The sequence below is a fragment of the Paramisgurnus dabryanus genome, chromosome 9 (assembly GCF_030506205.2).
Source record: "Paramisgurnus dabryanus chromosome 9, PD_genome_1.1, whole genome shotgun sequence".
In the NCBI taxonomy this organism is placed as follows: domain Eukaryota; kingdom Metazoa; phylum Chordata; class Actinopteri; order Cypriniformes; family Cobitidae; genus Paramisgurnus; species Paramisgurnus dabryanus.
In genome coordinates this window covers 25140700-25166003 of record NC_133345.1, presented here as the reverse complement: position 1 = coordinate 25166003, position 25304 = coordinate 25140700, and the positions used below count along the sequence as shown (strand labels likewise).

Here is a 25304-nt window from a genome sequence, read left to right as displayed (position 1 = left end):
TATTTTTGTTTAAGGAGTCATTCTTTCTCATTTCATGTAAATTTGGGTGTCATCAAAAATACAGGAACTGGCAGAAGAAACATCAGAAAGACTGGAAAAGTATAAATAAACTATTATGACATTTTTTGCATAAATGGTCATCATTAGTGATGCCTGGTAACTGTGTATTGTTTTTACATTGCAATATTTTAGCTGGGCAAACTTGTGGATGTTTCTTCTAGAATTGTTGTCATATCAGACACATTGTATAATACTTTTTAAATGATTTTTTTAAGCCCTTTTAATTTATTAAGTGAAAATTTAAGATGCTTTAAAAGATGGAAGAAAATAAAGGGTTTTTCAGTTATAAAAGAAGTGAACATTTTGAGCAAACTCTAGGAGTTGCTCATACTCTTCAGCCAGCCATTTGGTCAAACAGCATTATTGTTTCGCTGCACAGTATAGGCCAACAATATATGAACAACTAATCGAGACTCAGAGAGATCACAGGAACACTGTTATTGAAATCATACTGGATAAGAGCCTACCAGTGTGTCATGTTTAAATATTAACCTAAATGAAAACTGGCTTCCGTTTTGTTTAACTGTCAATGTGAACATATTTGTCTGAGCTTTGTCAGAAAGGAATTTTTAATAAATATTTATCTTTTTAAATTAAAGTAACCATCTCTGCTGACTGGTCAAGTTCATTTACATGATATCCCAATTTGCTTGGTTCAGCTAGATTGTGAAGTCATGCTGGAGGTCAACGGTGCAGAAGAGGCAGAATTTAAAGACTTTACCACCAGTCCAGTACTAAGGTCCAATCCTCGACCCTCCTTTTCCTATAAAAGAAGATTGGGTCATAAATACATTTAATCGCATGCACGTTCAGAAAGTTATAGATTATTTTACGTCCACACACTTTCAGAAAGTTTAGTCAAAAGAGCTCATTGTTTTAAATTAAGAATTTTGTATTTTGTAGTATAAAAAATTAAACAGATTTTCCTTACTGCTCTGTAATCTATGAACATCTCTTTAAAGGCCACAAAGTCAGTGAAGGTCAGCAGCATGTCAAGTATATCACCCGAGACTTCATCTTTGTGCTGTCTAAGTGAAAAAGATTAATAAATTATTAGAAATAGGAGGAAAATAATGAAAATGAGCACAGTCAATGCACTGTCATTGTCACTCTTTGGATTACTGCCCTACAAATGTTCTAAACTTGGCTACAACAAAAGTAATCATTTCTATGTCTCCCTCTAGTGGTGCATTATGTGTATTACACCAAGAAAACACTACCTTCTGCTCATGGTCCTGCAATGGACACATAGAGCCAAACTCTCAAAAAATGGCCCAGGAGCTGGGTTTGACATACATGCTTTTGTTTTGAACTAGGGTCTAGTCTCATAAAGTATGCTAGTTTAAATATTTCGATTTGGCATTCCTGTTGTTTATTTTTAGACAGAAAGGGATATTAAAATATTGTCAGTGCCAAATATACTTCGCACAGGTCTAGTAAAGCATAAGAATTTATGTAACATACTTAAGAGAAATTGTAAAAGCATCCATGTTGAAACCAGGAATTCTTTCTATCAACTGCTGTTCCAGATGCTTTTCTAGGATCTCAATCTGAAAGAGCAAAGTTCCATATATGATAATTAAGCATTTTCATCTCAACAAGTGACAAACATATGGCATAACGCTCGAAGTACTACGCACATATTCATTAAAAATGGGTGTGTAGCTGAGCTTGTTTTCTTCGGAGTCATCAAACTCAATGTAATATTTCTCCATGAAAGACTGCTGAAGATGTTGGAACTCATCCTCTGTGAAAAGAGCATGTGTCAGTTGGACCCCAGGCATAAAAATTTGGTTGGCTAAAATCATGTATGCATGTTTAGGTCATGACAAAATGGGTTTAATAATAACACATATAGTAGATGATAATTTATGTAACATAATAATAGATTGAATACCCATTATAATATCCTCGATGTTTCCAATTATCATGTCAAATTCTGCATCGGCATCTGATGATCTGGGGAGACAAAGCATTGTGCACATCATATAGATATATATACATATACACACAAGCTGACCCGTCCTTGAAAAAAGTTTAAACTTACTTTGAAACACCAAAGTCCTCTTCTTCCAGATTCTGCATCTCAACTATGTTCTCGTTGCCACCCAACAGATCTTCTATGTAAAAAAACAAGCGTTAAAGGCATTTTTAATAACATTTTAATAACCTGAGTGCGAACTCACACTACAAATCTGACACACAATTATGCTAGCAGGTACAAGATCAGGTGGATGGCTTGGCGCATCTGAGCGTTATATTGAACGCCATGACGGTAAAGCACAATTAGACGGTTGGTTTAGTGGCTTAAAATACACTTAGTTATCAATAAATCTAAATGTTTATATTAACTTTAAAATTATTAATTACCTGTATCTCGCGCATCCATAGCAAACGTTCTCGCAGAAGTCCTGCTGCTACCACGGCAACGGGAGAACGCGTACTTACTTAAAAGGTGTTCGGTAGAAACAATATACCTTTCATTTAGTTCCGCCTCTTTTAACCATAGGACAACGCAACACCAGATAGAAGGAATGAATTTCCGGACAATTCTGTAGGCTACTAGGCTTTGGATTTTGCTGTTCAGTTGGTCTTTTTTATTTAATTGCGTTTTAGTAAATCTGACGGTAAGTGTTTAAAGTTGACAGAATGAAATACAAATCACACCAAGAGATACCTTACGGAAAAACGGGTCAGGCTGTCTTGATTTAACACTTGAGTCTGCTTTTATTATAGAGACGTAAAAACATGTTTATTTATCATAGTAAACAAATCAGTGACTGTTAGCATTTACAAAGCGTATTATAGTACTTTAAGTATGTAAATGGATCATTCAAAAATTACTCATTAAATAAGTAAATTAAATCAGGAAAAGAATCAGCGCATGATCACTTTAAAAGAACGAAATAAATAAAATAGAATAATGTTAAGATATATACATCTATATCTGTATGATAACATACTATACTACTAACCTATATTTTGACCTTATTTCAATACTCAAGAAATTGAGATTTGTTTTCCCCATCAACGGCTTATTTTAAAAACTTAACTGTAAAGTCATGTACACAGTGTACTTTCATATGTACATAAATAGCTGAACTCGATTTTGAAGGAACTTTATTTAAAACATGTTTTATTTTGCTTCACGTACATGACGTCATTGAGCGTCGCTCCGTGACGCTGCGTCTCTTTGTTGGCCCAGCAGCAGCGTCGCTCCTCTGTTGTTGTTTTCTCTGCTGCTGGAAAAACAGGAATGCTAGCAAGCTAAAGAAGTATTTTCATTTCGTTTTGCTTTGTCTGTCATAAGAAACCCCTCAAAATTATCTCACTCGGTGTGTCACGGCATTAAACGCAACCCAGTCATGGACTCGGACGAGGGTTACAATTACGAATTCGACGAGGAGGAAGAGGAATGCAGCGAAGACAGCGGTGAAGAGGAACCCGCGGACGACACCCTGGAGCTCGGGGAGGTGGAGCTGGTCGATCCCGTAGTGGCCGGTGGAGATCGAGACGACTGTGGGGAGACGGGAGGCAGCGGTCTCGGGCCCGGACAGGATGAGGAAGACTACCGCTTTGAAGTTCTTACCGCCGAGCAGATCCTGCAGCATATGGTGGAGTGTATTAGGGAGGTCAACGAGGTCATCCAGGTAAGTGTTTTCAGGCCATGCCCGAGGCTCAGATAACTAAGGATTAACTGATATTACAAGGGGACGTTTTTACATCGCTTTGTGAAACTTTACCTTCGCTGGCAATGCCATAGAAGGTAAAATTGGGTCAAAAGCGTCAGCTGTCCTTTGAGCCAAACAAAAACGTCATTAGGATAAATATATCTTTATGATCGCCGTGATGAAGCATTTTTGTGTAACAAGTTCCATCCCTGCCCTTAGCTAACCAAAGGTAAGCCACGGTTAACCAACACATCCGGTAATGGCACAGGATGCTTAACCAGGTTTCAGTTCACCTGTATACCAAATCACGGTGAAAAGTGCCCCTGTGTACACCAACTCTTTAAACACGACAGGTGCCTGTAACGTTACTGCCAAAACATTTGCTGCTAGTATATAAAGTAAAATGTCAAAGCAGTAAATATTATATACACCTTTGTATGTGTTCATTGCATTTACGCATGTGGCAAATACTTGTGAATGCACTGTAACAGCATGTTTATGTTTTGCTTTGGGATCGAACCCATTACAATTGGGTTGCTAACCCATTGCTCTACCAACTGAGCGACAGGAACACTTACTAGCCACAAGCAAACCACGGAGTATGTCAAGGACAACACTGGGATGTCCATGTATTCCATGTTTTAAGGGGTGGTGGGTAAATTAACTTCTCGTCGTCTTCATCAGTTTAGCTTGATTATGGGTTATGTCATGTAAGAGTTATCTAGTTGGTTCAGAATCAGATAACAACATGGCAGAACAGATGCATCATGATGCCTGGTTATGTTTGATTAAAATAGCACAAAAGTAGCTCATCAAAGTGAATTCTTGTTTTCTGCTGCAATGGCATAGCCACGGGCTATTTGAGTAATATAACTCTTGTGAAAGTCGATATTTCACTTTTCTGCCTGTAGATAGTTTGCTTTGTTCATCCTCACTGGTATTTATAGGCATATAGTTTAAGCTGAACCGAGTATTGATATGGCTGTATTTAGTTAAAACTGCTGGTGTCTAATTCAGAGTTTTTTTTAAAGCTTCTAGACAAAGAAAATTTTAAGACCAGGGTTGGAAATGGCAGAAATTCACTGCAAGGACTCTAGTTTGGGGGTGGGGGGGTTAACTTCTTAATGGGTTTAAAATCGTAGTAGCCCTGCTTAAGACCCCCACAAAGTCATTTTTAATGAGAAAAATTTATTTCAAATTAATTCAGAAGATGTGAATTAAAATAATAGTTCAACAGCAATATGAAAATATCTTATGGTAAGGGATCAATACCATTGTCATTGCTAGTCATTACTTGGACTGAACTGTTTTTGTGTCATTCACTGCAACAGCCAAGTGACTTTCCCCGACCCACATTTTGAAAACCCCTGGTCTAACAAACCAGTAATCAGCCCTGCTCATTCTGTGTTGGCAACAATTGTGTTTTGTTTACGTGTTGGTGCTGTGAAAAGTTTAAGATAATATGCAAGATAACATAAATGTTGAAGTGGAATCTGCCCCATGCTCAATTCATACACCTTAAATTGTAATGTAAGATGTATGAATTAAGTGTGGGCAGATTTTGCTATAACATTCATGTTATCTTGCATATATAGGTAAGGGGGATAATCCTAAACAAATACTCATATTTCCTATAAAGTGGTGTCACTTGTGTTTATTTGCCCTGGCTCAGTCTTGCTCCTTGATGTCTTGGGCTGCGCTCACATTATCCTAACCAAACCGCACCCGAGTGTGTTTGACCCCCAAAGCCTGGTTTGTTTGTCCAGTGTGATTGCTTTGTACCGTGCCCGGCCGTGGTTTGGTTAATCACGCCCTGGCCGGCTGGCAGAGATGGGCTCGGGCGTGGTTCACTTGGGCTCAGGCGCGCAGTGTGATCGGAAATCGCACCAGAGCGCGGATTAAACAGAGACATGTCAATTGCGCGACTACTCGCCTTCACCTTCTTCGTAAAACCTTCTAATGTGGTTACGTAAATGTCTGATCAGCACAACGTGACAGATCAACTAAGCAATATGAGGCATGTAAGAGGGCCATGTGTCATTGTGCACCAAATGACTCAGACTTAAAATCACGATGGCTTCCAGTGTTAAGAGAGCACTTCCTGTTTACTTCAAAACAATCGCATCCTAATGACGAAAGCGTGCCCGGGCTCGGATCGGTCAAAGTGCAGTGAGAGTGTGTGCTTCTAGGGGAGTAAAGAAGGGGACAATCATGCTCGGGCATGGTTCGATTGGGTTAGCCCTAATATGAGTGAGCCCTCTACATAGTTTAGGTCTTTGGTTTAAACACCGGGTTTCTATTTTCAATCGTTTTGGACTATGTGTCGACATGCACCTTGATGTTAGTCCAGATATAATTTTTTAATGGAGCATTACAGATCAAGCTTTGTCTCTTTGTTGTATAAATAAATACAGCATAAGTCACAGCTTTATTGCTCTAAGGATGTTGTCTTTTATGACACAAACTTGACTAGCAGTTAGGCTTTTCATTTTTTCACAGGGTCTTGAAAGGACCTCCAGATGACTAAATTGCTCAGTCGTCTCATGACGTAAATCAATATCAGTTTATTTTTTATATGTCAGAATATTATTATTCAGGGTTCAAACAGAAGTTTGGGTGTTTGTGACCAACTTTGACTTTATATATTAAATCCAATCTAGTGATTTTAATCATTTTCTACATAAAATTATACTATTGTAAAGAACATTCAGGTAAAATATATGATATCTTTAATATTGACTGAGTAAGGTCATGTAAAAATTTAAATTAAACCGAATCCCATTATTAGATTATGAGACTTCAGTATGAATTTTACAGCCAGAGTCACAATTATACAACCAATAAACAAATATGGAGTGTATTAAGATTTATGTTTTTGGGTATGGTAGCCTTTACCATATTCCCACAAGTACACCTGTAGGAAACAATGAATGACATTAAAGGATTAGTCTTTTTTTATCCAGATAATTTACTCACCAACATGTCATTCGAAATGTCGATGTCTTTCTTTGTCCAGTCGAGAAGAAATTATGTTTTTGAGGAAAACATTCCAGAATTTTTTTCACTTTAATGGACCCCAGCACTTAACAGTTTTAATGCAGTTTAAAATTGCAGTTTCAAATGACTCCCCAAACTAGGCATAAGGGTCTTATATAGTGAAACGATTGTCATTTTTGGCAAGAAAAAAAAGCACTTTTAAACCACAACTTCTCTTTCTCCTCCGGTCCTGTGTTGAGCCAGCGCGGACCATTTTAAACAATAAACTGACACAAAGACATTAATTAGTATCCTTCGATATACAACAACGTTGGAACGGTCCTCTTTCTCCACACTTGTAAACACTGGGGCATAGTTTCGCATGCGTCATCCGTGACCTCTTGACGTATTACGTGAGATCGCGATGGCGCGTCAGGACCGGAGGAAGGTGAGAAGTTGTGGTTTAAAAGTGCATATTTTTTATTTTTCTTGCCAAAAGTGACAATCGTTTTGATAGATAAGACCCATATACCTCGTTTTAAATCGTTCAGAGTCCTTTGAAATTGCAATTTTAAACTGCATTAAACTGTTATGTGCTGGGGTCCATTAAAGTCCATTAAAATGAGAAAAATCCTGGAATGTTTTCCTCAAAAAACATAAATTCCTCTTGACTGGACAATTAGAAAGACATCAACATTTTGGATGACATGGTGAGTAAATTATCTGGATTTTTGTTAAGAAAATGAACTAATCCTTTAAAGCAGTAATTCTCAAAGTGTGGTCCGCGGACCACTAGTGGTCCGCCAAACCCCCCCAGTGGTCCGCCGAAAGATGACCCAAACTAGGCAAGTGTTTATACAATCGTCACTTATTTATGTAGATTTTTAATGCACTTGCGAAACTGTGATATCAGTTCTTGCCTTTCTGTTTTAATAACGTAAAAATGGATCGGTTGGCTAAACCAAAGAGGAGTCAAAATAAAAGATCAAGCATCAACATTAGTTTTGAAATGTAATAGTTTTTGTTCATGTGTAAAATCCCTGTAATTTTGGACATTAAGGGGAACATTTTTTTTCAGTATTTTATTTTTACCATAGTTACAACCATAGACTTCACATACCCACCACCTCAGTGGCTCTTTGGAATGGCATTAAGTGGGGACTAGGCTGTTATAGTATGTTTAATTGCAATTTTTTCACACGTGCAGTTTGTTGTTCATATTAAGCTGCAACTCATTTCACATTTACTTTTTCAGATGAAATAAAATTCATATAATAATTTCTGAACGTAGCATTGCATTTGTTTTTAAAAAAATCGTTTTTGAAACAGTTGCATATTAAACTTAAACTTAGCGTATTCTTCCAATTTTTTTGTTTTTGGGGGAGTGTTAGATTGGGATTCTGTTAGGTGGTCCTCAAAAAAAAATTGGAAGATAAAGTGGTCCTTGGGCTGAAAAAGTTTGAGAAACACTGCTTTAAAGAAACGAATAGATTTTGTACTTTTTGTGGTTGCAAAGAATCTATTTGCAAACAGTTGCTTTTCAAGTGCATTAATAGCATGCCTATATTTTTTATTGCAGAATCCTGCCACAATCACTAGAATATTACTTAGTCATTTCAACTGGGATAAAGAAAAACTGATGGAAAGGTAATTATTCAGTGCTGCGTTTTTACCAGTCTGCAGACTTTTTCAGAAAGACCTAACGTGAAATCAAACGTCTTTTTGCAGGTATTTTGACGGCAACCTGGACAAGCTGTTTTCAGAGTGTCACGTTATAAATCCCAGCAAGAAGTCTCGGACACGCCTCAACACAAGATCGTCCGCACAGGACATGCCATGTCAGATCTGCTATCTCAACTATCCTAACTCGGTCAGTACCCCCACCCGAATCACTTTCATTGCCTCTGGTTAATCCATTTCCAGCACTGCTGTACTGATAACATATAGGATGGCCCAGGATGAATCTGTACATGCAGAAAGTTCCCAGAATCATCCAAAAACTCCCCAAATCAGTGTGGCAAATTCTTCCACCTTGAAAAAAAGAATCTCATTCCGTACAGTTTCAGTGGGTGTTGTGAATCTTTTAGAAATGCAAGCAGAGTTCTTAACACATGTAAGCTGTTGCATTGTGGGATAGGTGAGATGGTATTATTAAGACATCTTTGTTTTCATATTAAGACACTCTATGCTGTACACTGCTGTGCCTCAGTCGGCAGGAAGGATTTCTAATGAGCTGCTTTCTCCTTTAATCGCGTCACTGGATTACTCAAATTGTACACAAAGCAGCAGAGCAGAGGAACAGGCGGCTCTTCGGATTTGCAGGGAACCTTGAGAAACGTTGTGTGCATGCTGCGTGCATTGTGTTGATCAGCTTTGTCATGAGAGACAGCGGTTGTCTGAAAGAAAACTCTGGATTAGGCAGCAGCTGGGATTTGGAAACGGTTTGGTTTATTGCTTTGAAATGTGACTTTGAAGTATTAAACTAATGCCAACCACTGAATATTCCAGTCTCACTCCTTTTAAGGTTCATTTGAGGTCACACAATGCAGCACTCATTTGTTTAACATTGACTTTTAAGCTAAGAGCTTTAAATATATTGTGGCTGTATAAAGTGTATCAGACTATAAGGTCATTTAATTTTACCTAATGTCAGATTCTCATTCCGGTATTAATGTGTTCATTCATAAATCTGACCGCTGCTCCGTTTCCATGAGGTATTCCCCAGATACCATTAGTGCCTAAACTGAATATGATGGCATTGTGTGACCGTGATTTCCTCGCCTTACGTAAGTCCTACCATAAATATTAAGCTGATTTGTAAGATCTTTATCTGAGTCAAAACAACTGTCTTGTTGTTGGCTCTATCAAGGCTCATTGTGTTTCAAGGACACTGACATGCATAAGAGCGATTCCAGTGTTATGGATGTAACATTTGCAGTCAAAACTTGAAATATAAATTATTTTAACCACCTGTTTATATTTTTCTAAACCCCTGATGATAGAGTCAAGACATCAGAAAAATATCAGTTTATACTTATGTTTTTTATTTTAGAAGAAGCAAACATATGGATGTGACAAAAAAAAGTTTTTGGGAGACAACTTACCATAGAATTTCTGTGAAATAAAAAGCACAAACCAGAAGCAATAATATCCAACAAATGGAGATCGAATTGCTCAAAGAACAATTAATATTATTTAATTTCATTTTGTATGCGCATTTATAAGGAAGAAACATAGTCATGGAATTGACAAAAGCTATTATATGCTTTCTGACTTATTAACACTGTTTAAAAGTTGGATTTCTCATGCTAAACATGTGCAAAGTGTCAAAAAAGCTTATTTCTGTGCCGAATGCACTTTTTTAAAACATGAAAGATTCATGCGTAAAAATCAGACGGAAATATGACGCACCTTACCATGTTAGAAAGATTTGCTCACAATGCAAGCGAGTGAGTGAAAGTGGGAGGAATTATGATAATGCCGGTCTTGTCCATGTCAACAGGAAGTAAACTGTTGCCTACAATTCGTGTGTTTGTTGTAGTCCAAGAAAAGAGATTTATCGCGTCATTGTTTAACTTTGGGGTTTGTACCTTTTGCATATCGTTAACATGTACTAATACACACTTACGCACCTAAGGAAATTTAAAACCGTAAATCGGACCATAGTTGCTCTTTAACAGCGACAGTGCACACACCAACCAAGAATTGTGTTGTTTTTTGTGAGGAAATTTAAGCTTGTTTAGACTCCCAAGGAACCCTGTCTCAAGGAAACAATGGATATAGTTTGTTTATCCGGGGTAGCAGCGGAGTCGTGCGTGTGTGTTTGTTTAACGCTAGATTTTGTTGAAATGGGGCGGCCCCAACCGGATCATGAGTCGCAGGCGGTAAGTAAAACTGCATCAAATGTCTGTGTTTTTTTGGCAATTGGCGCATAAGTGCATATAATGTAAACATGTAGTGAATCATTAGTTACTATGGAAAAAAATGCTTTCAAAACTTTTATTAAAGGCTTTGCATGGGTAACCACCAAATGTTGACATCTGTGATATCAGTATGATTTAGGGCTGCAACTAACGATTATTTTAATAATCGATTAATCTATCGATTATTTGTTCGATTAATCGATGAATCGGATAAAAAACAAGAAAAGCATTTCCAACCCCTTATTCAAAACAGAACTAAAATCTTTAGAAATTGCACAAACATGTTGCTCCTTGAACACACCTAAGCTGTTAATAATAATAAAATAAAATAAAAATGGACTAACACAAAAAAATAAACATGTATGCTTTACATCTGCCAAATATATAGACTTTTTTATGATGCATTTCCCATCAAGAAGCCTCTCTTGATGGGATCAAAAAGATAGTATACGAGTACACTCTCAGAAATAAAAGTACAAAAGTTGTCACTGGACAGTACCCTTTCAAAAAGGTACACCTTTGTACCCAAAAAGTGCATATTAGTATTTCAAAAGTACATATTGGCAGTTCAAAGATACATATTTGTACCTAAATGGTACATGTTAGGACCTTTTATAAAGGGTACTGCCCCAGTGACAGCTTTGTACCTTATATTTGACTTTATGTGTTTTCTCTGATCGGATAGCTATCTCATTTGTTAAAACTGTTCCATTTACATTTGGCCACATAAATGCGTCTTCTGAAAACGAAAAATGCGTCTTCTACTCCCGCGCAAAATGCAAATACACCATTCATTACTTCACCTTAAAAAATGTACGACGATGTTTATGCAACAAAAGGCGGCACTTACTGTATGATGTACTGTATGTTGGGCCGGCACGCGCGTCTCCTTGCTCGGCATGAGCTGGAGCGCGTAGTACAGAACGGCAGGAAAGTGACGGCGCGATGATTTAACATACAGGTCCATGACGGGGAAAAGCGTTCATACAACTCTCTCTCAACGTTTTATTTCTTTGTTTAATATCATTGGAGTTTGTCATTGGAGTTTTTTATTCGTTCTAGAAACTTTTTTTACTCGCTGTCGTCGCTCCATAAAGCATAAGCGTGTTGTCTTTGTTTGTTTACCTCTTTGCCGGCTATAACGTCCAGGTGACGCGCTTACGTTTGGGAGGTCTTTTCTCCGCTGCCCTGTCATTTCTCCGCCCTGTCTATGAGGCGCCGAACTCTGCAAGCAACAGTGCGCGAAAGAGACCGACGCTCCGTCCCAAACCGCATACTTCCATACTATATAGTTGGCAAAAAGCACAACTTCTCGTACTCTTTGCCTACTATATAGTATGGAATTAGGCGGTTTGGGACGCAGTGCGAGTGTGTTCACGCTTAACTGAAGTTTTTCCTTTTTTTAATTAAACGTCTCTGCGTCACGCGACACAACGAATCGATTATGAAATTCGTTGCCAACACTTTTAGTAATCGACTTTTATCGATTTAATCGATTCGTTGTTGCAGCCCTAGTATGATTGAAAACTTTGGGTTAAAACTTTACTTTTCAGAGGTTGAAATTTGCATGGAATTCCCCATGTCTCTAGGATATGATGTTGTATTGTGTGTTCTTATTGTTGGCACTTAAGGCTCTCCTTATTTCAAGTCTTTTTGGATAAAAGCCTCTGCTGAATTAATAAAAACAATGTAAACAGTGTAAATATGTAGTGCTTGTTCATTAAGATATGTGTAAAGTCAATTTTCTTACTGTTATAAGATTCTGACCATCCCCTGTAAAAGGTATCTCATGACTTTTTGTAATGCACATTTATACTAATGCCAGAACTTGCTTGTTTTTTATGTGTAACCCAGTATAAATTTGGATTTGGTGTTTTGTTTTTTTGTAGTACTTCACTGGTCTGGAATGTGGGCACAAGTTCTGCATGCAGTGCTGGGGTGATTACTTGACCACAAAAATCATAGAGGAAGGAATGGGACAGGTATATATATTTATATATATATATTTAGTAAATCACCAAATGGCTTCAGACCTTGAATACACAACAAGAAGTCAGTCTCTTGTTCTAGACTGTGTCTTAACTCTTTCCTCGCCATTGACGAGTTATCTCGTCAATAAAGAAAAAACGTTTCCCTGCCAATGACGCTTCCCTGATGAGTTTTTATGGAAATCTGTAATTCCGCTATTATCCAATATGTGGACCCAATTACGCAATTAATAAAAAACTGAAGCAAAAACTAATTCAGCAACATCTTAAACTCTGTGTTTGTTTTGATCATCTTCTGAATCTGATCTCCAACAAAAGTCAACAAATGCAATTATTTCAGCTTTTTTCATATTTTTTAAGAAACCTACCCATATTATAAAAGGTTATAAAGAGGTTATAAAAAGAGAACAAATGAAGCAAAACTGTTTTTTCCTGCTTTGCAGAGGGTTTGTTCTTTCATTTGAGAGATTTGTTTACAAAAAATGCTGGCTGGCAACTTTTTTAAAGACTGGCAGGGAATGAGTTAATGTTATGTAATAAAAAGCTTTCTAGAAACATCCTGCATTTATTTAATTCAACATGCTGAATTTGCATATTTTGGCTTTATGCAGCTTGTATGACAGCGTTAATAGTCAAAGTCAGTGGAGCCTGACAGTCTCGATGAAGCTGATTGGCTGATGTAAATCCTACAGCTATTTAGTCTATCTGTTTGCACTTGCTATAACAGCCTTTCTCTGTGTGTTAACTGATAGTTTGCCTGTTTCTGTGGCCTATTGTAATGCAAGCTTATTTGTTTCTATTGTAGACCATTTCCTGTCCTGCTCATAGCTGTGATATACTAGTGGATGACAACACGGTCATGTAAGTGTTTGAGAAATAAGTCTGTTTTGAAAATGGCTCAAGCCAAATCGCTCAAAGGGTCATAAAACATATCTCTGTCTCAAGTCACTATTCATTGTGATATCAAAAAGATTGGTTGTTCTTAGCTCATGTTAGACAACAGCTTACAGTTATAAAAAGTGACCTGAAGTGTGTTATAGCTTTCTGAGGTGAGATGATAGAGTTCACTTTGAGCCAGAAGTAGGACACTTTTGGCACGTCTTGCCGGAGCTGTGAGTCACAGCATAACACTTCCCGATGATTCAATTAGATTATAACAGATCCTCACAGCTGCCTTAACCTACATATCAAATCCCTGCTACTTTCAGGGTCTGATCTTTTTCTGCACACTTGGTCTTAAATATATTATAAATATAATGTTTAAAAGCATGCCTGCATTTTTATGATGTAAACGTTGCTTATTTCTTTCTCCAGGCGACTGATTACAGATTCAAAAGTGAAGTTGAAGTACCAGCATTTAATAACCAATAGTTTTGTAGAGGTAGGAGTTCATTCCAGTTTCTTTTAAACTTGTAGCTGTTATGCAGTTAGATCTAAAGGTTTGAGACCACATTAAAGGAACACTCCCACATTTCGGGAATTAAGCTTATTCACCGTATCCCCCAGTGTTAGATAAGTCCATAGATACCTTTCTCATCTCTGTGCATGCTGTAACTCTGTCTGACACAGCCACTGCTAGCTTAGCATAGCACAAAGACTGGAAGTGAATGGCTCCAGCTAGCATACTGCTCCCAATAAGTGACGAAATAACATTTTCTTATTTATGTGTTTTGATTTCTATAGTCACACGTGTACAAATAACAAGGTCATATGAGACACAGCCATCTTTTAACAGTATACATACTGGGAACTTTATTCTCAGAAGGCGAAGCACTGCTACTTTGGCAGAGTGATTTGCTCGCAGCACCAGAGAAGCCCCCTGGTAAGGAGCAGAGAGTTCGGTGTGACTATACAAATCACAACACATAAATATGAAAATGTTCGCATTATTTTGTCACTTATTGGGAGCAGTATGCTAGCTGGAGCCATTCACTTCCAGTCTTTGTGCTAAGCTAAGCTAGCGGGGGCTGCGTCAGACAAAATTACTGCACGCACAGAGATGAGAAAGGTATGTATGGACTTATCTAACTCTGGGAAATATGGTGAATAAGATAAATTCCCAAAATGTGGGTGTGTTCCTTTAAAGGTCTAGCCTGGAAGTTTTTTTATTTATACCAGGAAAATTTTTTAATATAGTAGATTTTACATAGTTAAAAAAAAATAAACTGAAGTAATATTTAAATTCACAATGAAATTTAAAATTAAAAACTGTAATTTGCATTGGAATATTGTGGTATTTTTTTACAAATGACTTATCTGTGAGTTTCATTATTTTTTTAAATTCATGTGCCCTCATAATCTTCGGAGCCGATGGTGTAGTGGGCAGCGCTCCAACATGAGGTGCTTTCGCACTTTCGGCGACCCAAGTTTTATTCCCGGCACGTGGTCATTTGCCGATCCCATACCGCTCTTTCCTCCCTGTATTTTCCTGTCGTCTCATTACTCACTGTTAAATTTAAAATAAAACTTAAATAAATAAACAATCTCTGGTGCTATTGATCAGCTAGTGCAATTCCAGTTAGTGTTAACACTGTCACCCCGAACCTTGGTGTGTGCACCAAACAATCGGACTGAGACTGGGCTAAAAACGTGGGTCTCGGTCCACTTCCAAAAACTCTCTTGTGCGGTTTGACGGCAATGTGAACACAACACGGACCAAAGACATTTAAATGAGCCAAAAACAAGAAGTGATAAAAAGATGCGCCCCGAAAAATCACACAATTTGTTAACGTGTGAAAGATTGCATAAATAACTGGTGCTATTTTGACTATTTAGACAGTTTATAAACTCTTTGCAAGTTTTCTGCTGCTAAAAAACCCCAACATGCAGTCGCATGCAATAGTTTGCACATACTTTTTTTGGATAGTCTTTAAATCCGTCACAAAATACACATAAAGCTGACCAATCACGTTGTGACCTCGTGCTAATGCCTTTAGGTTCGGTTTATTTTTTAAAATACCATTGTGAAAGCTAAGCGAACTGAAACAAATAGTATTTTTTCTTTTCTGGTCGAAAACCAAAAGAAGTGTGAACACTATCTATGATTCTAGGACTTTTAGGTCACTAATTAAATGTAAGCAAATTTGTGTCCATATGAACTCCTTGTGTGCTTCACTGGAATGAATGAAATCTGGCCATAAACTGATCCTGTCTCAAACTTTTGGGTCTGACTGCATATATAAATCAAACTCTGAAATTAATTAACATTAATTCATTATTTAGTGATTATCAGTTTCATTTAGATTTCCTCATTCTTATCCTTTCTCTACAGTGCAACCGACTGTTAAAATGGTGTCCGGCACCTGACTGTCACCACGTTGTCAAAGTTCAGTATCCAGATGCCAAACCTGTACAGTGCAAGTGTGGTCGGCAGTTTTGGTAAGACACTGATATGCTGATGAGATCAGATACTTTGGGAGTATGACCTCATATCAGGTTTAGGGCTCCCACCTGCATCAGGCCACTGAAACACAAGAACAGAGGAGACTCCCTCCTTAGATGGCATATCTAGTCTTCACAATCTTTTTGAAGCCCTTACTGTTCCTTTATTTTTCCAGGAAGTAGAGTCATTCATTCTTAAGTAGAACCAATTCTACCTGTATTTGTAGAGCAAGAAAAAGACTTCTTCAGAAATATTCAGACTTGGATTATTGTCTATGTAAATTAGCGGATGCTAATATGCTTTCATTCATTTCCAGCTTCAACTGTGGAGAAAATTGGCACGATCCAGTCAAGTGTAAAGTATGTTCTGCACACATTTGATCTTTTTGATGTTAGATGGGTTAAAGCTCCATTTGTGCAACTCTAGTAATGGTTGTGTGCCAACAAAAAGCAAAATAATTATTATTCTAGTTTACCTGCTTGACCCAATAATGGTTTATTTGAAACATGCCTAAAAAGACTAATGCACATGTTGAGTGAGAGCAGGGTAAATGTGAATTTGGTGTGGCAAGTGTTTTTCTTTTTGAACAAAGACAGTGAGCAGACTGCCACCTCTCCTCTCCGAGTATTAAGAGAGACTCTTCAGAGACTTGCCTTGTTATTGTGGGGGTAGCCTTGGCAAAAACAAAGGAAGCTTCAATTCCCTTGTGCTTGTCATATGGGGATTACAATTGTATTATATTGAGAGACAACATTTAACCCTTTATAAGCATTGACACCGTATCCTGTTATTGTAGATGTTTTTATTTAATATTCTGTGGCATGAATCCATCACTTTGTTTAGCTTAACAGTGAATTGATTGATGTGTACCCGTTGGCCTTCTTTTACCTCTTCTCATCCAGTGGCTAAGAAAATGGATTAAGAAATGTGACGATGACAGCGAGACATCAAACTGGATTGCAGCAAATACAAAGGTCAGTGGTTAGACACGCTTTCATGTAGTCAATCTTCCCGTGTCATCTGACGCAGAAGAATAACTCCTGTTCTTTGACAGGAATGTCCGAAATGCCACGTCACCATAGAGAAAGACGGCGGGTGCAACCACATGGTCTGCCGAAACCAAAACTGCAAAGCAGAGTTCTGCTGGGTTTGCCTGGGGCCCTGGGAGCCACATGGGTCCGCTTGGTAAGTCCAAATGTTATTTTAGCTCACCTGTCATCAGTGATGCCTCAAGCAATATCGAGTTCATTGTTTTTGATTTGTTTCGTTTTAAGGCTGCTCAGTTAATAAAAGTAAAGGGGACATTTCACAAGGGGACTTTTTTAAGATGTAAAATACATTTTTGGTCTCCCCAAGGTAAGTATGTGAAGTTTTAGCTCAAAATACCAAAAAGATAATTTATTATAACATGTTAAAATTGGCACTTTATAGGTGTGAGCATTTTTGGGTGTGTCCTTTTTAATGCAAATGAGCTGATCTCTGGACTAAATGGCAAATCCGTGATTGGATAGTGCAGATTAAGGGAAAGTTTTATCCCCTTCTGACATCACAAGGGGAGCAAATATTCAATGACCTATTTTTCACATGCTTGCAGAAAATGGTTTGCAAACTAAGTTACTGGGTTGTTCATATTTTTTTTTTACATTTTCTAGGTTAATAGAAGCACTGGGGACCCAATTATAGCACTCAGATTTTCATGATATGTCCCCTTTAAGTAATTGCGCGAAACAAACTCATTTTTTTTATTAACTGAATAGGCTCATAAGAAGACGTTTATTTGTGAATCTGAGTGAAGAACATATCTATTTTATTTAACATTTGCTTAATATAACTCTAAAAGGATTTATTTTCCATGTTGGATTATAGATTAAGTAGCAGTGGTGCACTGCTACAGTATGCATTCCAATTTGGCTATCAATCTAAAAAGATTTCTGCCAATATGAGTTGCATAGCTCTTGCTAGTTGTCTTAAAGTTTGCCAGGTTTGCCAGCTGGCAGACCAATTACAGCGTGTGCGGTCCGCGTAGAATGGATGCCTTGTTAAATTTTTGACAAGGTGCGCGTCAGGCTACGCACAGCCTACGCACAACTATAAATTACACATTAGGGTTTATAGTGGGACTAAGCTATAAAATTATATAGCATATGACAAATGCTTGATCCCTAAACTTTCTCCCAGAAGACCACACTGCTGCTCCTAAGATCTTTTCCCAAGTCAACGATTACATGCACATCCATGATCAACAGGTCCCACCTAAACCCAAGAGCCTTTAGACTAGATCTTTCCTACTTGCTCCATGCACTCAGCTGTGTGCTTTTATTTACCCATAATGTGCAAACACCACATAAGGGAACCTAAAGAGTTGACTCATTATGCTAGGGATCACTGACATTCAGACATAATATACCAGTAAAGAGGCAAGTGTGTTTTCCCAGCATGGCATAGTTCACAGCATGTTTTTTAATTAATGTATGTTGTTGATGATCGAGAGACATTATATTAGCAATTTAAAAGAATTCTTAATATGTTTTTACCTAAAGGTACAACTGTAATCGTTATAATGAGGATGATGCCAAGGCAGCCCGGGATGCTCAGGAGGTAACTAACATCAGTCTGTTCATGATGGTATTCAAATTATTTGCACAATTTATTTGTTACATTGACCTGTAATATGGTTTAGGTCAATGCAGTACGTGATGTTAACTCTGTGTGCATGTTTTTGCACGATCGCTTGTTGAGCAGCGTTCCAGGGCAGCCTTGCAGAGGTACCTGTTCTACTGCAACCGCTACATGAACCACATGCAGAGCCTGCGCTTCGAGCACAAGCTGTACGCCCAGGTCAAGCAAAAGATGGAGGAGATGCAGCAGCACAACATGTCGTGGATCGAGGTGCAGTTCCTGAAGAAGGCCGTGGACGTGCTTTGTCAGTGCCGATCAACGCTCATGTTCACCTACGTTTTTGCGTTCTACCTCAAGAAGAACAACCAGTCCATTATTTTTGAGGTATTTAACGGGACACTGAGGGGCGGTTTCCCGGACATGGCTTACCCTAGTCCCAGATTTAAATGTACGTTGGAGGTGCCGTCACTTAAAAACATCTTGCGCTGTATCTTAACATATATCAATGCCAGTGTTTTGTCTCAAGATGCACAACCACTATTGTTTTTTGTAAGGTTTGTAAAAACGACTTAAATCCTAGTCCTGGATGAATCTAAACCCTGTCTGGGAAACTGCCGCTGAGAGTAAACTTTAATGCCTGTGATTGCCCGTGCAGATAATCTGCAGCTTTAAATGTTGGTCTGTGCGTTCGTTCCCAGAATAACCAGGCGGATTTGGAGAATGCCACAGAGGTGCTGTCTGGATACCTGGAGCGAGACATCTCCCAGGATTCTCTGCAGGACATTAAACAGAAAGTACAAGATAAATACAGGCAAGTGCTGTTTAGAGTAACACTAAAGCAGTGACTAATCGTGACTCAACATTGCTTTAATGTGTCTAAGACTGGCAAGAAAAAAGACAGATTCAAAGCCAAGTTGGATGTGGCAGACAACAAACAGTTTTTGTACCACAGTAATTCACACCACATACTTTCAAAAATGTGACCCGTGCTGGCAAAATTAGTCTGAATGTGCACCATCTTCATTTGAAACTAGAGGCAAAAGAAAGTTTAAATGTTGAAATTAAGGTTTTCATAAAAATTAGTACATTTAGCCCTCGTCTAGTGATCTCAATGCTCTAAATTGTCACTAAACATCAAAAATGATCTTTATTTGTATTTCTAAGAGGTGTACCGTCCTAAATGCTTAAACTGTGCGTGTCCATCCACATGTGCGTCACATTTTGGTTTTGGTTTTAAAACATGCAGGAATAAAAAAAACAGTTCAGGACTTGATTGATGTTAAAGTAGCTATTAAGAGAGATAAAGTTTGGGACTTGATTGATGTTAAAAGAGTTATTAGGGTCGATAAGACATTAAAATGATCTTCCTTGCACTGACTGATCGAAACTCTTTGGTCATTTTTGAGCGCGATGCTAATGGTCTGATAAGATTCAATGGATTATGCTAAAGCCTAAGCTATGCTAAAAGTGGTACCGCCAGACCTGGAGATCGGCTGAATGGATTCCAAAATGGTAAAAATCAAATATTTAACTCTAGGGGATCTGGAAAATTAGCATATTTTTTTTAAAAAAAGTGAAGTGTCCTTTTAAAGCTGTCTGTCTCAATGTCAATCAAACAATAAAAGAAAGCAAAAATCTATTTTTCTATAGTATTGTTTTTGACTGTGTTTATGCTAAAACTTTGCTGACTTTTATCAACTTCAAACAGGTGTAGCTCTGTCATTTTTTGTTAGATTAAACAAATCATACATCGTTTTAAAGTTATTTTAATAGAGAATGTCAAAATATAAATAATTAATTTTTGAAAATTTGCTCATTCTGACTCATTTTGCCAGCACAGGTCACAAATATCCACAGCACATAGTGTTTCAGCACATGTGGCAGATGTTTTTATTCAAAATGACTTGGACATTTGTGACCCTGGACGATAAAACTAGTCAAGTCGAAGGGTATATTTGTAGCAATATCAAACAGTACATGGGGTCAAAATGATCAATTTCGTTTTATGGCAAAAATCATTAGGATATTAAGTAAAGATCATAAAGATATTTAGTAAATTTCCTACCATATCAAAAATGTATTTATTATTAGTAATATGTGTTGCTAAGAACTTAACTTGCACAACTTTAAAGGCGGGATGTGTGATTTTTTTGAAAAACACTTTTTATTTTTGGAAAAGGGAGTCGGGTCGACTACCAAAACATACGGATAGCCAATCAGCATTAAGGGGCGTGTCTACTAACCAACATCGTTGCCTGGGTTGCGTATGTGTGAGGCGGGTTTATCAAAGGAAGGTCCAGATTTTATTGGGGTAGGGGCGTGTTTGTTTAGGTGATTTCAAGTGTCAACATTGGCTTTCAGAGATCATGCACCCCGCCTTTAAGGGCAACGTTCTCAATACTTTGATTTTTTTGCACACTCAGATTCCAGATTTTCAAATAGTTGTATCTCAAATATTGCCCTATCCTAAAAAAAAGGAAAGCTTATTTTTTTCCAGATTTCTGATTATGTTTAAGTATCAATTTAAAACAAAATGGACCCTTATGACTCGTTTTGTGGTCCAAGGTCACATTTTATAACTATTTGTAAACAAACATGCCTCTGCATTGCTAGCACCATGTCATTTGCTGGAATATTTTGTCTATTTTTCAGACTTTGTGTGAGATTGTTTGTGATGTTTCTGTGTGCAGATACTGTGAGAGCAGACGGAGAGTGCTGCTGCACCACGTACATGAAGGCTATGACAAAGACCTGTGGGAGTACATCGAAGATTGAGGCTACATCTCTACACCACAGACTGTCGGAGAGAAACTCCGCTCCCTAGAGTGCTGATGCAATGAAAACCGAGCAGCACAGATCTCTGCTGCCCCTCCCTGGCAAACCGCCCCGCATTGCATAATTTTCCAGAGTTTTTGTTTCACCAAAAGCATAAAGTAAATTATATTTAAATAAAAAAGTTAGAATATTAAAAAATTAAATATTACCTGTTCAACAGTATTGTTAGCAGCGTCAAGCGCGAGACTGAGAAATCCAAGGCGAAATATCTTCCGTTTGCTTGCATTGTAAAATCTTTCCTTTCCTTATCAGTTACGTTTGTTGATGTGTTCTGTTTGACTTTATTTTATATAACCTTTCTTTGTGTGGAAAATGGACTTTGTTTTTTCAAAATGGCTTTAATCATTCGGACCATGTTCGCTGTACGTGGCTGCTGGATCCGTGTTTGGGCTGCTGAATGCTGATTGGTTGATTGCGAAGAGGCGACGGAAAGTTAGCGGAATAGAACACGCAACGCAAAAAAGTCAAAATCGGTATTTTTCAATTTGTAAATAATGCATATGCATGGAAGTTAAAGAGTGTGGCATGTGTTTGCATCATTTTTAAAAGATATTTATCTTTACAGATATTCAACAACAAAAAAATGTATATTTGCTGTTTTGATTGAGTGTCTTTCCCTATCTTGGATCGCCCTCTGTGGAGGTTTGGACTTGAGTCCGTGTCTGTCCCTCCACTCCTCCCTCACTGCTCCATAGGGACTGAGCAGGGTCCGATTGTGTCAAATCGAGCAGAGTTTGCCAACTTGATGCATTCTGCTTACTAACTTACAAGCTAAACGTTGTGAGAGCTTCTGGCTTTACGGTTGGAGAAAATGGGGATGGTATAAATTTCGCTGCTTTTCCATTGCATTTTAACCAGAACAGTGCTCTGCCTCTTTCCTGTTAGTGTCCTCTTAGGTAGATTTAGTACGGTAGTGTGATTTTAAGAGGTATATGAATAATTTCTGAGAGCCAAACTGAGTGACATTCACTCATATTATCTTTTATATTTTTTCTTTGTCTCTCTGAAGTTCATTCTAATTTCCAGACCCGGCTTGAGGTTCTTTCTCTGAAAGCCCAACGTGCACGTAGATATAATGGGCTTGTCGAGCTGCTTGTCTTGACAGCTTTTGTCAAGCATTCTGATTGAACCTTTGACAAACAGGGTTAGGCATTTTCCACGATATCGATTTTTGCACACCGCTTAACTAGTAGTTGGAAGCCACTGTTATTTCAAGCGAGACTCCACACTGCTTTAATTTATTTTGTGTAAAGTAACTACGCATTTGCACCGGAAATGTGTTCCAAAGGGCCGTTTGAGTCATGGTTTGCAGGGAGTGAGTGTTGTATCTGCAATGTTAGATTTGTGTAAACTTCATGCAAAAACATACAGAATGTATGGTTACACCGTGACCATCATTGAAGCACTGAGTCCCTTTCATCAGGGGTACAGGGGTGGGGTTTAGGGATAGACTCATGTACGTGCATACAGTGTCACCATTGCAGATCAAGCGGACGTAATAAGTCAACACCAAAGTGTCAAACTAAGTTTTTTTTTTTTCACTTTTCGAGTCAGCTGGCTGGAAGTTCAAGTTTTCCTTTTTATTCAAATGTGCTCAATGAAAATAAATCTCTAAAATGCACTCTCTTTTTGGGAATAATGTCACAAAGTAATAGTTTTCTTGTGTTTGATTATTAATCGTTCTGCATTGTGTACTGGGAATGATTACAATTTGTCTTCATTTGGGTCTTTGTAAAGCCATAGCTGAGTGCTGAGATGGTCTTCCTGGTCACCATGCGTAATTTTGATGATTAAATCCGATCTAGAGGTTTCATACAAGCATAACGCAGAACAATAAATAGGAGTCGATGGTCCTTTAGCTTCCATTTGAATGCACAGTGTGGTTTTCATAAACATGATATGGTTTTATTGACCCTGTATGCAGTTTAGTGTGTTTATGTAACTGTCCTCTTCAGATGAGACTGCTTCTCAGCTATGCTTATTTGGTCAGTTCATGGGCATCCAAATTTAACATTCACAGTAACACACAAAGCAGCTATTCTCATTTTGTTGAGACATCCAAAAACTTTTAATACTTTTCTACATGTATCATTTCTTTACGCTATTAAAATTTTGATTTCTTATATACATAGTGTACAAATGTGTAAGAAATTAGTTGTTCGTTTTGAAGAAAAATATTAAAGTGCAAAATGTTGCAAATATTTTAGTTCGCATTTTTCCCTGTGGTTTAATGCTTATTAAAGCAAAGGTTTTTATTGGCTCGGTTTGTTTGTCATCAACGTTATTTGCTTTATATAAAACGGGTCCTCTATGCTTATGCTTTATTAAAAAACACTTGAAATGCAGTTGAGTAAATCTAGAGATCAATAGAGACAGAGCGCCACGCGTCATAACCTGAAAACCACGCCCACCGGGGAAAACAATCCATCTGTCTCCATTCTGGCTTATAACAAACAGAATAATGCCTAAAAGCTGCTGTGTGACAGGATGCACAGCTAACAAGCAAAAAAAAAAAACAGAAATAAGTTTTTATAAGCTGTCGACCCCAAAAAAACGAGCGTTTAAAGACACAAAAGTGGAAACAGGCAACTTTACATAGTACTAGAATTGCGCCCACTAGAGGGAACCGTAGTTGGCGATTCCACTTTTTTCCTCAAATGCTGGGTTTTACGGGTTGACATCTTATAAAAACTTATTTCTGTTTATTTTTTGCTTGTTAGCTGTAGACCTTGTCACAAAGCAGCTTTTAGGCATTATTCTGTTCTTTGCTATAAGCCAAAAATGACAAGGAGGCGGCCTCTCATATTTCAAAGACAATGGAGACGGTTGGATTGTTTCCCCCGGTGGGCGTGGTTTTCAAATTAGCATAACTGCGCTCTGTCTCTATATCAGTTTTATGTCCACAAGAGGGAGACAAATCTTAACGGATGCCATTTTTCATCAGTAAAACAACATTGATAAAATATCTATAAAACTGGTAAGTTCTGGTTAGAGGGGATACAGCTACGCCCAAATCTCGCGAGATGTTGGATTTAGGTTTGGGGGTAGGATAGAATGACAACAGCGCTGTTCGGCGAGATTTTGGCCGTAGCTGTATCCTTCTAATCACAACCATAAAATTAGAGACATCTAAAAAAATAGGGCTAATCTGTAATTTTCAACTTAAAATATGGTATATTAGGATACTCGACAGTTATATCAGTTTCTATACAAATATCTATGATACATAAATCTCTCGATCTATTATATATCCACACATATAAATAAAAATAAATATAAAAAAGAACAACTCAAGGTAAAATGTAAACAAGCCAAATAATTTTATTTTTTTAAATATTATATATAAAAATTGATTTTTTTCAAATATCAAAAACACATGATAAAACACGACAGCAGCTGTTATAAAAATAAATCTGTAAACAGCATTCCCTTTGATCCCAATCACTCAAGTGGAATGTGGATTATTTGGAATTTCAGTAACTGATTATGATAACTGCTTGAAATGTTGGCTAACCACTGAAACATCACTGACAGAACATGAGTACATACAAAAATGTACGTGTTAAATCTGAACACATGGTGCATATGATGTCACCTACAATTAAAGTTGTCTGGTTGGATAAGATTCCTAAAGTATAAGTCTGAAAAACAAAAACAGGTTCATTGGTCATAGATTCAGTTTATATCTAAAGTGCAAAGAAACTACATAACAGACAAAAATTATTACTACCCTAAAAACGTAAAAAAAGACCTAGGTATCACCATCAATTTTTAGTCCTCCACTTTCAACCATCCTTTCTTGTAATCTAACAGCAGCTCAAGATAGTACCGCCACTCAGGCTCACTATCA

General features: G+C 37.6%; 2 protein-coding genes across 6 annotated transcripts; one reads left to right on the top strand and one right to left on the bottom strand.

Moving 5' to 3' along the window:
* Positions 1 to 130: 130 nt before the first annotated feature.
* arl2bp (ADP-ribosylation factor-like 2 binding protein) lies at positions 131 to 3351 on the bottom strand. Of its 4 annotated transcripts, none has more exons than XM_065283280.1 (7): positions 3215 to 3351; positions 2108 to 2180; positions 1958 to 2019; positions 1701 to 1807; positions 1525 to 1610; positions 992 to 1088; positions 131 to 823 (listed from the first exon to the last, which is right to left on the bottom strand). In XM_065283280.1, exons 2-7 carry the CDS (start codon positions 2143 to 2145, stop codon positions 716 to 718), a joined length of 498 nt encoding a protein of 165 aa, XP_065139352.1. In that variant the 5' UTR covers positions 2146 to 2180; positions 3215 to 3351; the 3' UTR covers positions 131 to 715. The 4 variants fall into 4 exon arrangements, with proteins under 4 accessions (XP_065139352.1, XP_073671858.1, XP_065139351.1 ...); XM_073815757.1 differs by having other exon boundaries at positions 2108 to 2177; positions 3215 to 3313; XM_065283279.2 differs by lacking the exon at positions 3215 to 3351 and adding an exon at positions 2431 to 2544 and having other exon boundaries at positions 2108 to 2177.
* Positions 2569 to 21767, top strand: arih1 (ariadne ubiquitin-conjugating enzyme E2 binding protein homolog 1 (Drosophila)). Of its 2 annotated transcripts, XM_065278969.2 has the most exons (15): positions 2569 to 2687; positions 3371 to 3710; positions 8287 to 8354; positions 8436 to 8577; positions 12520 to 12612; positions 13424 to 13479; positions 13933 to 13999; positions 15890 to 15996; positions 16317 to 16359; positions 16903 to 16974; positions 17055 to 17185; positions 18541 to 18598; positions 18740 to 19003; positions 19318 to 19430; positions 21310 to 21767. In XM_065278969.2, the coding sequence occupies exons 2-15, from the start codon at positions 3426 to 3428 to the stop codon at positions 21392 to 21394; spliced, it is 1584 nt and encodes a 527-aa protein (XP_065135041.1). In that variant the 5' UTR covers positions 2569 to 2687; positions 3371 to 3425; the 3' UTR covers positions 21395 to 21767. The 2 variants fall into 2 exon arrangements, with proteins under 2 accessions (XP_065135041.1, XP_065135042.1); XM_065278970.2 differs by lacking the exon at positions 2569 to 2687 and having other exon boundaries at positions 3258 to 3710; positions 18743 to 19003.
* Positions 21768 to 25304: the final 3537 nt, after the last annotated feature.

Excerpts from the sequence above, each read along its gene's own strand:
- arl2bp (XM_065283277.1), bottom strand. Across the intron at positions 2,020-2,107 it reads GAGGACTTTGGTGTTTCAAA|ATCATCAGATGCCGATGCAG; the intron begins GTAAGTTTAAAC and ends TTGTCTCCCCAG. Across the intron at positions 1,808-1,957 it reads CATCGAGGATATTATAATGG|AGGATGAGTTCCAACATCTT; the intron begins GTATTCAATCTA and ends CTCTTTTCACAG.
- arih1 (XM_065278969.2), top strand. The coding sequence starts at position 3,426 with ATGGACTCGGACGAGGGTTACAATTACGAATTCGACGAGGAGGAAGAG. Across the intron at positions 14,000-15,889 it reads TAACCAATAGTTTTGTAGAG|TGCAACCGACTGTTAAAATG; the intron begins GTAGGAGTTCAT and ends CTTTCTCTACAG. Across the intron at positions 15,997-16,316 it reads AAGTGTGGTCGGCAGTTTTG|CTTCAACTGTGGAGAAAATT; the intron begins GTAAGACACTGA and ends ATTCATTTCCAG.